We start from the raw sequence: 13,310 nt of genomic DNA, 5'->3' as shown, positions 1-13,310 counted from the left end.
AGGAGCCGGGCACGGGGGTGTTGGGCCCCCTCCCGGTCCGCCCGCGTCTCCGGCACCGCGGCCGGGTCCCTCCGGTTTATTTCTGCGGTTCGGCCTGTCGCCGCGCGGGGCGGGGACACGGTGCCGGGGGGAAGCGGGGCCTGCGGGGCTGGCAGCCGGCAGCCCTCCGGGTGACTTCTTTCTGGGCCGGGGAGGGAGGGGCGAGGGGAGGGGTGAGAGAGGATGGGGAGGTCTTCCGCCCGCCGCTCCCTCCAGGCCGAGGGCCGCGCGCACCGGCCGCACTGGCCGGGGGGGGCCCCCGCGCCCCGCCCGCCCCCCCCCCCCGGGGGCCCCCCGCCCCCCCCCCCCCCCCCCCCCCCCCCGCGTCTCCCCCTAGCGTCCCCGCGCCTCCGTCCCTCCCGCCGCTGGCGGACCTGCTGTCCTCCTCGGAGCCTCGCATCCAGGCAAGAAAATCCGGCGTCTTTTCTCATTTCACCCGCGTTTCCATTAACCCAGTCCCGGCACCAGCTAATCCGCGGCACCGAAGGCAAAAGGAAGCTAATTAATGACCAGCTTTTCCAGTCAGGACCGGCGATAATTGCTTTGGTGGCCTTTACGATTACAAGATAAAAATGGCCCGGCCTGACATAAGAGGCCCTGTGTACACTCGGAGACAGGAGGAAATGAAGAGTTGGGAGGCTGAATACGGAGCAGAAAATTACTAATAGAAGAGAGATAATGAATAGGCCGGCCAGGCATTCATGGGGAAAAATCCATTTTGTTACCACGCGAAATTAGGTGGTGGAAAGGAGTTTGCTAATTGTCCTCATCTTGTAGCAACCAGGACTGGGGCGGGGGCGTGCATTTCTATTCATTCCCCGAGTAATTGCGGAAGGGTGTGCTGGCCGAGTCTCCATCGTCCACTGGCGTTTTAATTGTCGCTGATATTCCTTATAATGAAGCTAATGAGGGCGCGCACTGTGCAACTTTGTGTGCATGGAGACTCGTGCAACGCGCCGAAAGGATGTTCTTACCCACCCCACCCCGCCCCCCGAAGCAGGAGAATCCGACGGACCTGGGCTCCCTTACCTTTCACCCGCCGAGAAGTGAACTCCTGGACCATAGTGCGCCCCTGTCTCGCAGCTCCTTTCAAGGAAAAGTGCCGAGGTGCGAAGTGCGGGGTCTGTGCGGGGTGTAGACGCGGCCCAGGTCCGAGGTCTGGACGAGGGGACGAGGGGACGTGCCTTGGAAGGCGAGTGGAGGGGCTTCCGGGATGGCAACTCCCTGCAATGTATCCAAGAATATTAGCCTGACGCTTCACAGAAGCAGGCTCAGTGGTTGGACTTCTGGTACCCTTACGCACAGCAGGAGCTAGGCACCCCCATCCGGTCCATCCACCCCAGCCCCACCGTTTGTGAAGCATCCCCTCCCCGCATACCTCTTTAGAAGGGACGAAGGCTTTATTTTACTTAAGGCAGTGAATTAGCTGCCAAATACTTTATACCGTTAAGTTCGAAAAACGGCGGCCGTTAAGAGAAAAAAAAAGTGACGCCTCTAATGACTTTCCTTGTGAAAACATTGCCGTCTGTGGCACGCTGTGTTGAAATGACTGTAGCTTCTGGTCCGAGGGCTGCTTTCCTGGATGCCCTCCTGTTGTCTCAGTGCCAGCCCAGAGCTTTACGTTTTAGGTTGCGTTTGGAAGGGATGGTTTTCAGGACTCATGATTCACTGGGTAGTAACCTGCCCCCCTCCTATTCTGCAGAAAAGCAAACCCAAGCTTCTGCCTCACCAGGCAGAACGAGAGGACTCGACCAAGTTCATCGTGCTCACTCTGGTCTCCATCGTCGCCATCGTGGCGGTCCTGCTGGCGTCCGGCGTCATCTACTGCCTACGACACAGCTCTCAGTACAGGCTGAAGGAGAAGCTCTCGGGACCTGGGGGCGACCCGGACCCCGATGCCACCAACGCCTACCAGGTAAAAAGAGACTTTTCTAAGTGCTGTTTCAGTTCCATTCACCACTGGAATGGACGGATTGTTTAAGTCGTCTTTGGCCCCTCCCCCATTCCCAGCAGTTGTTCATTTATTCATAGTTTGGGTTCTTGTGTGATGACGATTTGAAACTTCTCATTAGCATTCATGTAAATACCTTGAAACCCTAGTTTTCCTGCTCTAAATTAATCTTATGCTGTTCTGGGATGGTCTCATGTTAGCTGTGAAAGCGGGCTGCTAATTAGAAATGTGAAAAAAGTATAATACATGAATTATGTATTATCTGTTATCTTCCTTAGTTTGGCCACTATTAATAAAAAATGCCAGAGTTGCAAGATAAATTGGTTGTGTAGATGTATGAAGATGTCTCTTAAATCATGGACTTCCTCAGGATCTTATGTGAAAAGATCCTCTGACCTGATCTGTTGCCACCGTCGCTGTTATTTGGATAAAGTGGCATCTAAGGCTGATAGATGGAAAGTAAACCAAGGATGTCTTCAGGAGAGCAGTGGTGGAGCCATGCACTGGTGATGCAGAAACAGTCCAGACACACCTGGAAAAAAATTGGAACCAATGAGACTGAGGGGAGGAGGTTCAGACGAAACTGGACATAAAAAAATATTCACAGAATGTTTGGGAGTTCCGTAGCACACACTCCAGATTTAATAATGTTCTGTAATGAAAACACATCTTCATGCAAGCCCAGAATATATACCAGTCAGGGCATTTGATTTCTTCTAACGTAAAATATAACGCAACTCCAAGTATATTTTCCCATTTGGGAAGGTAATTTACGTAATCATCGTTTTCTGATGTTCAATAGATACATTTTGTAAAAGATTTTCTCCCACTGGAGTAGAGTCTTTGTCTTCTGAAGTCACGTGATTGTGATATGGAATATGTCGTGTAAATAACGCATCCTGTTTTACAGTCACGGCTATAAATGTTATCATTCTGTCATCACAGTTGCACTGCTGGGGAGCTGCTCAAGCTCTGTCTAGAACACCGCCCCACCCCCACCCCCAGGAGCTTGTCTGAGAGCCACCCTGACCCTGTCTCACATAAGGTGCTGGGATGAACTGATAAAATCGCTCTGCTTAAGAGAGACCAGAAAGTACTATTTTCCCTACTTCAAAACTCTCGGTGGTGTTGTTGAATGAAGAAAACCTCTGGTTTTCTGGAGGGGGTCAGAAGCCTGGTCAGTACGATCTTTTCTTATAAAGAAACAGCAACTCCAGATGTGTGGGAGATGGCATTTCAGGGGCTAGCTTTGCCTCAAAGCAAAAGAAAAAGCACATTTGAAGAAGAAGCTTGGGGAAAAATGTCACACAAACTAGTAAGAATGTATCCAGAAATTCTATTGAGCAGAACCAGTGTAGGCGTTTGGGTCTCTTCTGGGCCAGGCCTGTGCGGGACATAAATAAATTGTCACACTAGCTCTGTTAGGTGTGTGAGAGACGGCAGATCCTACGGGCGGAGGTTTGCAGAAAGCACGGCATCCTTTGATATGCTTTGAAATTTGAATATAAAATATTGATAGAATGGAAAGGTTGGACTTGCATGCAGAAGTGACTAATTCTGACAAAAGTGCAGGTTGCAAATGCACACTTAGGACTGAGTTTGTGATAATTAACAGAAAAAAAAGCTTCCCGGTGACAGCTCTAATTAATAGTATCTGTAATTAAAATCATGCCCTTCCAGCAGGAAAATTGTTTGAATTTCTTGGAGTGACCTTTATGTGGTTCCTCCTGGGGGCATGGTGGTTAAGTTGGTATTGATTTTATAATGAGCTCTGGTTTGTTTAATAAGAATCTGTAATCCAGACAATAAATGAAATGTGTGCTTTTCTTCAATCCAGATTAATAATAATAAAAAAAGGTAGGGGGGAGAACACAGAAAAAAACTTTTCCTTTAAAAATAGGATCTAGGAAAATTTGGAAATGAAATTATTGTAAAGATTTTCTGGTGGGCTTAGTTTTGAAATTACTACAGGGCACCCTTGTGGGAACTACTTTGATTAAATGTGGAGGTTTGCCCCCTCAAAGTGGCCTGTTTACTGGTGAGAACATGCTGGCACTAGGCTGTTGTGTTGTTTTGATTTGTTTTTAGCAGAACACACTCAGGGGATAAGGATGCCATGATTTTTAGCTCTCCATTTAGCTGAGTCATGGATTAAGGACTTGTAAGAGTGTAGTTACGCGTAGAAGATTGTACATTTGTAAACGAAGCAGGTATTCGTTCATTCATGTATCCATACTTTCTTAGGTTTTTCTGTAACTGCCATGGAGACCCCCTTCAAGTTTAAAAAACCTGTCTGAAAAGTTTTTTAAAGTATTTCAAGCACAAAACAGTAATTTTAGGACAGTATCTTGTTGCTTCCACGCTTCGTTTTCAAATCATTGGACTTCTGCACTTTGCTAATTCTACAATACAGATGAGGTTCTGGATAACCTCGGTGTAATTCTCATCACGGAGTTACAAGGAAAATTGAACAACTTACTATTATGCTTTATTTCATGGGGACATGATGGAAATATTCAATTCATTTTATAAAGTTTCTGAAGGAGAAAAAGAGTATTGTGTAAGTATAGAAGTAAGTGAATGGCCTAGGAAAGGTGGAATGGTAGGTGGCAGTGTCATAGGTTTTACCGATACTAGCATATGAGGTCACCCTTTAAACGAAAGACCTGAGTGTTCCCATGCAGGAAGGATGCAGGGCACAGGCCTTGGGAGAGAGGGGAGGGGAGGCTCGGGGCTGGTGGTCTGGAGGAGGGACTGGGTGTGTGATTCCTTCTTCCCAGAGAGCCAGAGAGGCCACGTGTCCTAATGAAACTGCACAGCAGTGGTGTTGCCAGATTCTTCTAGTGGGAAGGCCCTCGTGTGGTTGGCCCTTCGTAAAGCTCTGGTCTGCGTCTTCCAATATCCATCCCCTGTGGTCCCCGGTGGTCCATGCCATGCCCCTGCATGCACGTAATCCGTGGTTTGGGGTTTGAGGTTCCAGCGGACTCGTGGAGGGTTCCTGAAAAATCAGTGGGCTTTTCATAAATTGTTTCCAAACAGTGAGTAGTTTGCATTATTAGCTTCGAATGCAAACACGTTTAAACATTTTTTTTCCTCTTCTCCCTTAAAATAGAACTATCTCATAGACAGAGTCAGCATGTTAAAGGTTCTTAGTTAGTTTACACGCGTAAGTGTGTGATATTTTTGTTTGCTTTACCTATTGGAAAATCACATCTTTCTTAATAAACTTTTTTTTTATGAACTCTTATTTTAACACTTAACAAGGTATCAATTTCACCAGGTAATCTATCAAAGTTTAATTTGCTCAAACTTGAAAGATTTGGGTATGTTAACTTGTAGAAGAACTGAAATCCATCTTTAAAGGTCATGTTTTAATGGAATTCCGCTGCCAAACTTTTCCCCTTTGTTTTAGGAAATGTTATTTTTGTCCTCTACATAGAGCAACATAATGTATTTGGATTAAGTCTGTATTTCCTGATCTAAAAAGCCAAATTCTTTACTTTTATTCCTGTTTTCCCCCAATTGGCATGTCACGTGACACGTATGTTGTACGCACACGTGAGTGTGTATTTACACACACGCGCTCCCCAAGGGCATCCGGTGGGCTTGTGAGGCGAGGCTACCAGCACATTCTGTGTTCTGTCACGTCGCTGTCCTACTTCTGTGCATGGGGATTGGGTAAAACTGGGCAGAAACAAGCTGTTAGATGATTAGAAGGCGTCCCCGCCTTTCTCTCCCTGAGTCTCTTTGAATGTTGAGTCCGTGTCTCTGAGGCTTTGATCCTCCCAGAGCAGCAGCCACTCCCCTTCCCCACGTGAGGGCACAGGCTCCTGCGGAATTGCCGGCGAGACCTCTTTTGATGGTTTGTCTCCCAATGCCCACAGGCTCCCTGGGAGTCTGGGGGCCTTTGGAACCGGACCCAGAGGAGAGGAAGCGGTCGGGAGGCGCCCTGTAGAGAGCCACCCGGGGCCCAGCCCGCTAGCTCCAGACTCTTCGGGAAACGACGGCCATGGTCCCCTCACCCCGACTCGGGCTGACGCACCCGGGAGCCCAGAGGCCCCCGTCCTCGCGCCTGAGAGCAAGGAGAGCCGGGCTGTCAAAGAGAGGGCAGGTCCCAAGTCGGCTGCTCTCCTGGCCTTTGATTCAGGGGCCCTCCTAGGTGACTCTCCCCCTGCTTGGTGTAGCGCTCGGCACAGAAACGTTTCCCGGTTGAGGTGGAAAACAGTGAATTCCTGGGGTATACTTGATCCACCGCCAGTTTCTACCACAGCCCTTCCCATTTCAGTCAGCCGTGCATCTTACAGTACCTTGGCTTGGCTTTATGTTTAAATTCTCAGGTCAAAATACTTTTGTGTGCAAATTTCCAATAAGCAAAATCTGCTTCAAAAATGGAAGGGTGCCCTGAAATGCTATTAAAGAACACTTCTTTCTGTGATAACCTAGTCGAGCCTGACAACTGGAATCTCTCAGGTTTTGCCTTTGCAGAAGTAGCTGGCAGTACCAACGTCCACAGGCAGAATTCACTCGAAACTTTCCCAATTCTGATCGGTTTTGCAAGGGGGTGTATTGTCAGGTAGAAGCCCGGCTGCTGAAGACGAGGCCCGGGGCCTTCCTGCCTCCGCAACCCCCAGACAGGCCCGGGCTCCCCTGTACTTTAAGTCACGCCATGCTCGTCAAGGCAGCCTTGTGAGAACCCAAGGAAAACTTGCTCACTTTGGGGGTGATGAGAGCAAAGGGACCTGTCCGCCTTGAGCGTTTCCGGGACCTGCTTTTTGTCTGTGTGTTCAGTGTCAGGGGATCAGTACCAGGGCCAACAAGCTGTTCTGCAAACTCAGTCAAACCTTCCAGATCCCTTTCTACTCTGGATCTGAACGTGTTTCTGGAAGACCTGAATGTGTAGCATGTTTTGCTCATACATCTTAAATTTTCAAACATGTGGTTTCCAAAAGCAGCGACTCCATGCTCGTTCTCTGGTTTCTGTGCAACACGTTCCTCAAAAATAGCTCCTGAGATTTGGAAACAGATCTTCTAGGAGAGGCTGAAGTCTGGAAAGATTGCCAAAGAAATATCTAAACATGTAAAGAAAACATGTTGCCGTCCTAATATAGCAGCCACTTCCCTGATCAGACATTGATAATTAGATCAGACTTAATTGAAAATAACAGACCCCTCGGTGAGATATGTTGAAAATAAAAGACTGGAGCCTCTAATACGAAGATTTCTGAGGCCTGGATTCTGCGGCTTCTTCTGGATCCTGCGTTACTTATTCTGGTCTGTTTTCATTTTCCTGGTGTGTCAGCAGATCTGGATTTTACTCAAATAAGTGTTTCTCAAGGCTGGCCAGGAAGTTACGTCTGGGAAGCGGGGGCAGCAGGGGGGGCTTATCTTCCCTCCTCCGTGTCCGGCGACCTTTCCCAGGTCCTCCCGTTTTGTTCTGTCACAGCCAAGGGAAGAAAGTGTGTCCGAGAGGGAGGTCTGGTTCTCACCGGCTGCTAGGTGGGGGACAGTTTGGGGGGTGACCAGGGGAGGCGCATCCTTTTAATCGACTTCAATACGGGGAAGGTTCTAGTCTGCCTTACCCACTCGCTGTCAGAATCAGAGCACCCCTCCACCTTGCAGAAGCCAGAGGAGCAGCCCAGGTGGTGCCCTGGGCCCGGGAAGACCCCCTGAGAGTCCCTGCCCTCCGCCCCCAGCTACAGGCTCCCTCCAAGCGATGCCCACGGAGGTGCTTCGAAAGCCGCCTCTGGCCACTGGTCCACACCGCGTGGCCGCTCCGGGCAAGCAGGGCTCATTGTACACGTGGAGGAGTGGCATGGGGTAGGCCGTGACCCCTCCCCGGCCCCCGGATCTGATGGCCCCACCACCGCCTTCCTCCTCGTGGAGGGAGACTTAGGAAGAGTCGGCAGCGTTTGTCTGCTCCACTGATGATTTCATTTGCTGTAAACCCACGTGAAGCCCTGGTAAGCAGCACGTCCCAGAGTGACCAGGAGGCAGTTGGCACGGCGTGGGCATCAAACACTGCAGGGTCACGGGGAGGAGCGCAAAGCCCGCCGGCGGGTGGAGAAGGCATGGGGGGCCCGCAAAGTTGGCCCCCCGGGTGCATGGGGGGCATGCCAGGCAGGAGGATGAGCTCAGGCCCGGTGTCCTCGTGGCTGTGGCTGTGGACCCAGTAAGGGTGGACCTGTGGAGCGGGGCCTGGAGGCAGGAAAGCTGGGCGGGGCTGCAGGGACAGTGCGGGGCGGCTCTTCCTAGTCTCTTTCCCTTTTTGCTACACTTTCCATTTTTTAAATTTCTTTCTCTCCCAATATTTAAGTTCGTTCAAGCCCGTGCTTCCCACCCTGTGACATCGGCTGGAACTTGGGCCGAGCCCTCCTCTGAGCCCAGCTCTCCTCACCACAAGATGGGAAGGAAGGAGCTTTGTACTCTTCTCTGGGCTCTTGAGGGTCAGAGAAGGTTGCGGAGGGGCCAGTGCATCTCACGTCTAATTTCTGTTTAAGGGGCCTCTGTTCGTGGTGACAGTGGTGCTCAGGAGTGCCTGTCGGTGGGTGTGGGATTGTCGTCTCAGCTGCTCGGCTCTGGGCCCAGCCCTCCCAGCCCAAGTGTGCACTTATGACCTCCTCGCCTTTGCATGGGCTGCTTTCTCTCCATCAGGCCCTGGTCCAGAGACGCAGGCGCGTTTTCTAAACGAAAACTTGGCACATACAGTCTGCAACGAAAGCAGTGTACCTCTAGGGAAAACCGGAGAGAAACCTGGAGATCTGGACTGTTCTAGGAAATCCAGTCATCGTGGGGAAGGCCAGGTGTGGAGACAGCGTTCCAGGGACTCTGTGGAGCACTTCTCCCCCGTCTGTCCAGGACCAGAGATCAGTCAAGTCATCAGTCCACTGTCTGGAGGGGAAGGTGGACCCGGGGTGCGAATTTGGGTCTAGGCCACCCTCAGTCAGAAGGAGCCCCCGCTCCCCGCCCCCCAGGCCTGCCCTAGTACGAGTGTCGCCCCTGCCCAGTCGAGGGGCGCAGCTTGGGCATCCCTTGTGGGGGGAGGTAGCCTGTGTGCAGCCAGGTGTCCCTGGAGACCTGCTGCCGTCGGATTCTCGCAGAGGATGCTGAGCCATCCTGAAAGGTGGGCGTTGGGAGGAGAAGCCTGAAACAGTAAAGGGAAGTGTGAAAAATGGATTAAACGGGGATTTAGACCAAAATGGTAGGAAGGTGGGGAAGGAATTCTAGAAGGCAGGTAATCAGAGACCGAGGGTCACTGTAAGTGGGCAAGACGGTTCTCCGCGAAGTTTAACAGGCCCGGAACACCCGTCTCCCCTTCTGAGGGCTTGTCTCCCAACTTCTTTAGCTTCTGCTCACCCGTTTCCCCCGGGATGGCGTTTGTCCCCAGGAAGAGGTGAGGGCAGCTCCCCAGAGGCCTCTTCAACCAGAGCCCAGCTCTCTGCAGGCGGCGTCTGCAGACCACGGCCCGGGGCAGGCCGCTGACAGCAGAAGCCCACAGACCTGCCCGGTGCCTGCTCCCGGAGGCTGGCCCAAGGGCACTCCACTCTCACGCACCCCCGATGGGCGCCATCCACTCTCAGGCAGACTTGATGGGTACCAGGGGACGTCTCTGTGCCGCGTAGCATCACCTGCAGTGAAATGCACTAGCCTGTCAAAAATGGCCAAGCCCAGCTCCTAGCACAGCACGGACCTGGCATAAGAGAGGCTAAGAGATTACAGAAGGTGGTCAGAGGAGGAATGACGGCTCGGACCTTCAGAGGCAACAGGAGTCGCGGATTTCGAGGAAGGCAAGCTTCAGAAAGAGCGAGTGCACAGCCCGGCCCAGGAGCCTCGGGCGGTGACAGCAGTTTCCGGGCGTCAGAGGAGGAACATTTAGGGACCTGGGGGGGGGAGGACAACTCCAGCATGAGCCCCCGATGCAAGCCGTCTCTCCCACCCAGGGATAGACTGGACGTCAGCGTCACTTTCTCCCAAGGCCCCTTTGGTTTGGAGTCTCTGTGCCTCAGCCCCGTGACTGCCCCTCCCTTCTCCCCACCCCTGGCCGGCAGCTGCCCCAGCCTGGGTGTGGCCCCCAGAGCCTGCATCTGTGTCTGCATCCCTGTTGGCGTGTGGGTCACCCTTGAGGAATGAACACCTCAGAGAGCCTTGGGGAGGCTGCATGGCTGAACTTAGAACTCTTCCAGAAAGTGTCTTTTGCAGAATTTATTTCTTCCAATGATAGAGTCACAGTTTCTGAAACAATAGGGGCAGAAGAGAACTTTATTTCCCGTTGGAGTTTACAGGCAGGACCGGTTCACACTGGGTTAGGCGTGTGCTTGAGACAAGCAGCTCTGTGGGCCCCAGAGGATGGGCCCCAGCGAGCCTGGGGTGGTCAGGGAGGGCTTCCCAGAGAAGGTGAGCGAGGGACTCAGACGGAGAGAAAGGGAGGCAGGGGTGCCTGGGAGAGGATGGAGCAAAGCCAGAAGGCTGGGCAACAAACAGATGTCTTCTTGGAGCTGAAGCCTGTGTTGAGGAGAGAGAGGCGATGGGGAAGCTTGAGCCCAGATCTGAGAGGGTCACGGACAAATGGAATAGAGGGAATTTCAGGAACCAGACAGGGTTTGTCTGTGCTGCACGTGGGTCTGTGCAGCGGTCAGTCACTTTTTCAGGAACATCACAGTAACGGCGTCTGTGACATTGGAGAAGCTATGTAACAGTGTTTCTCTTCTCCACCTGATTAACTGTTCTTAAACTTTGTTGCTCAAAATATTTAAAGTCTCCACTGGGGTTTTCTGCTTTGGAAGACTTGCTGATAATTAAAAATGGTATCTTGGTAGGTTATTTCTTTATTAGCAAGGGCAAGATTTTCATAAAGGTGATTTCCAGTTAGGGAGGTGACAGTTGTGAAAAAGTATTCTCTTAAGATTTTTGAATGTAAAAGGTAATGCAACCAGCAAAATTAGGTGTCTGGGTATGTTTGTATGTGTCTGTGTTTGTGATTATTTGGAGAGTAGGAAAAGGAAGATTCACAAATGATTATATCAGGAAGTAAGTCCAGATGCTTTAAAACGCACAGTTCTCTAGGGTGTTTGAGGGTTAGGGACGCGAAGCACAGGTTTCAACTTGGATTGACTTTGCGATGTTTAATCGCAAATCAGCTAGAAGAGTTTGTGTGACAGGTGCGGGATTATTAGCGCGCACAGGGTGTTAGTGTCAATATGTAACTAGATGCAAATCATCCAATTAAAGCTTAAAATTTTGGATTTGCTCTATAGGTAAGCATTTTATCATTTTTTTCTAAAGACAGTGAAGCAGAAGAATAACCAACAAAGGAATATTTTTTAAATTACATCTTTCATAAGCCAGCGCAACACACACTTTAACTAGAACCCAAGGGGGTCTTGAGTGGGAGGAAATCAAATGCAGATTTGTTTGTAAAACAGTCATCAGTTGGCAGGGAGGTTACAGCTGGTTCACCTGTTTCAGGATTATCTTCCCCATCCTGGCCTCCCTCTCCTCCCCCACCTTCAAGAAGAAAAATATTGAGTTCAGTGACCACAGATTTGAAATCGAAACGTGAGGGAGAAAATTAGGGGGAAAAAATCTCAGATTCTTTGGTCGGTTGCTTTTGAACTGCCTCTTTTCTGACCTTGGACCTCGGGTTTCCCGGACAATAACTGTGAAATGGTGCGTTTTTTCTTTTTTTTTTTTTGCGGTACGTGGGCCTCTCACTGCTGTGGCCTCTCCCGTTGCGGAGCACAGGCTCCGGACGCGCAGGCTCAGCGGCCATGGCTCACGGGCCCAGCCGCTCCGCGGCACGTGGGATCTTCCTGGACCGGGGCACGAACCCTTGTCCCCTGCATCGGCAGGCGGAGTCTCAACCACTGCGCCACCAGGGAAGCCCCAAATGGTGCGTTTTAATTCTGCCTGCTCTCCACCACCCGCTCCTGTAGCCCCTGCTTCTAGAGGTGGATTTCCCAGGCACGTCTTGGGTCTACAGATTTCACATCAACTCCAAGAGAGGCAGCAAAGCAGAGCTGGTGCCCTGCACGCGACAAATGGCTCTTGTCCCCCCGCCAGCAGTGTCCCGAGCGTCCACTTGCTCCTGGGTCCTCTCCCAGCCCCTCCTCCTGAGCACCAGGACACCCCCCTCGCTGGTTTTACTCGAGGGCCGTCGCCGAATCGGACTTGCTATGGAAGTTCGGCACCTGTCCCCTCTTGGTGGTAGGTGACCGATTTTGCGGGCCTTAGAGGTCAGAGCCCTCATTGCACAGCCGGGAAAACTGAGATAAAACAGACTGAAAGTGACTTGCCCACAGTCACCCAGCTCATCAGCGGTGCAGCCCCCAGACCCAGGTCTTCAGAGCTCTGTGCGTCGTGCTGCAGGATCGCCATTCACAGCGGCTTCACGTGCAGCAACTGGGCCCCAGAATGGTCTGCGTTTGTTTCTGAGACACAGAGGCAGCTGCTTCCTACTCTCCGCCCCGTCTCGGCCCTGCCCTTCGCCTTAATGAGGCAGCGGCCGCAGAATGGGGAGCTGTGAATACCTTTTGTGCTCCTGGCTGGTCCGCATCGCCCCCGGACTCTCCCTTGTGTGCTTCTGTCTCGGAACCTTTGTGCAGACCGCGGCCCACACCCTGAAAGCCCTCCACCTGCTTTATTCTCCAGAGCATCCCATCTGTCCGCCAGCCTGGACCCTACACCCTCCGCCCGCCCAGCGTGGGCCCCTGCCGAGAACACTTTCCGGTGCCCTGGAATTACCCTTCACACCTGGAGGGACTTTCACATCAGGGGCTGAGACAGACCTGGGTTCAGAACTCGGCTTGTTTCTTACCCGGCATGTCCTCCTGGAAGGCGAGGAAGTTTCCTGAAACGCCAGGTCGGTAGAATGAACACACCGCACCAGCAGGGACCTCTCAGTGCTCAATAAAAGCTAACTGACACGTGAATCTAAGGTATCGATATGAGAGGAGCTGGTTGGGGGAAGCGTTTAGAACTCTCGCGAAGACCATCACTCTTGATTTCTGGCGTCCAGAAGAGCGCGGGGCACAGGGAGTGTTGAGCTCGGAAGATGTGGACCAAGGTGACGATGGTGGTGAGGACAGGTGATGAAGATTCAGTATCTTTTGCACAAGAAGAAAACTAGGAAGGTGACAAAAGTCTCTCACAGAAAACAGCTGCTAATGCTCTTAGGCCACGTCAGGCCCAGGCTGCTGTGAAGGGGCGGGCGGTTTATTTCCACCTGACTTGGCTATTTTTAATCGTCTGAATATGAAACATGAAACTGAAAAGCCGGTGCACACAGGTGGGGCCGCTCCAGGCCACCTTCGCTCACAGAGGCCGA

General features: G+C 51.6%; 1 protein-coding gene across 1 annotated transcript in view; it reads left to right on the top strand.

The window, feature by feature from the left end:
- PTPRN2 (protein tyrosine phosphatase receptor type N2) overlaps nt 1–13,310 on the top strand; it is a 529,168-nt gene that overhangs the window by 413,388 nt on the left and 102,470 nt on the right. Inside the window, exon 12 of the mRNA XM_029234487.1 lies at nt 1,742–1,954. Coding sequence (XP_029090320.1) covers nt 1,742–1,954 — 213 coding nt within the window. The remainder of the gene's footprint in view (nt 1–1,741; nt 1,955–13,310) is intronic.

The sequence above is a fragment of the Monodon monoceros genome, unplaced genomic scaffold (genome assembly GCF_005190385.1).
Source record: "Monodon monoceros isolate NGI ecotype Baffin Bay Population unplaced genomic scaffold, NGI_Narwhal_1 Super_Scaffold_2, whole genome shotgun sequence".
NCBI classification, from domain to species: Eukaryota; Metazoa; Chordata; class Mammalia; order Artiodactyla; family Monodontidae; genus Monodon; species Monodon monoceros.
The sequence above is the reverse complement of the archived record's forward strand: the minus strand, read 5'-3'. Positions and strand labels throughout refer to the sequence as shown.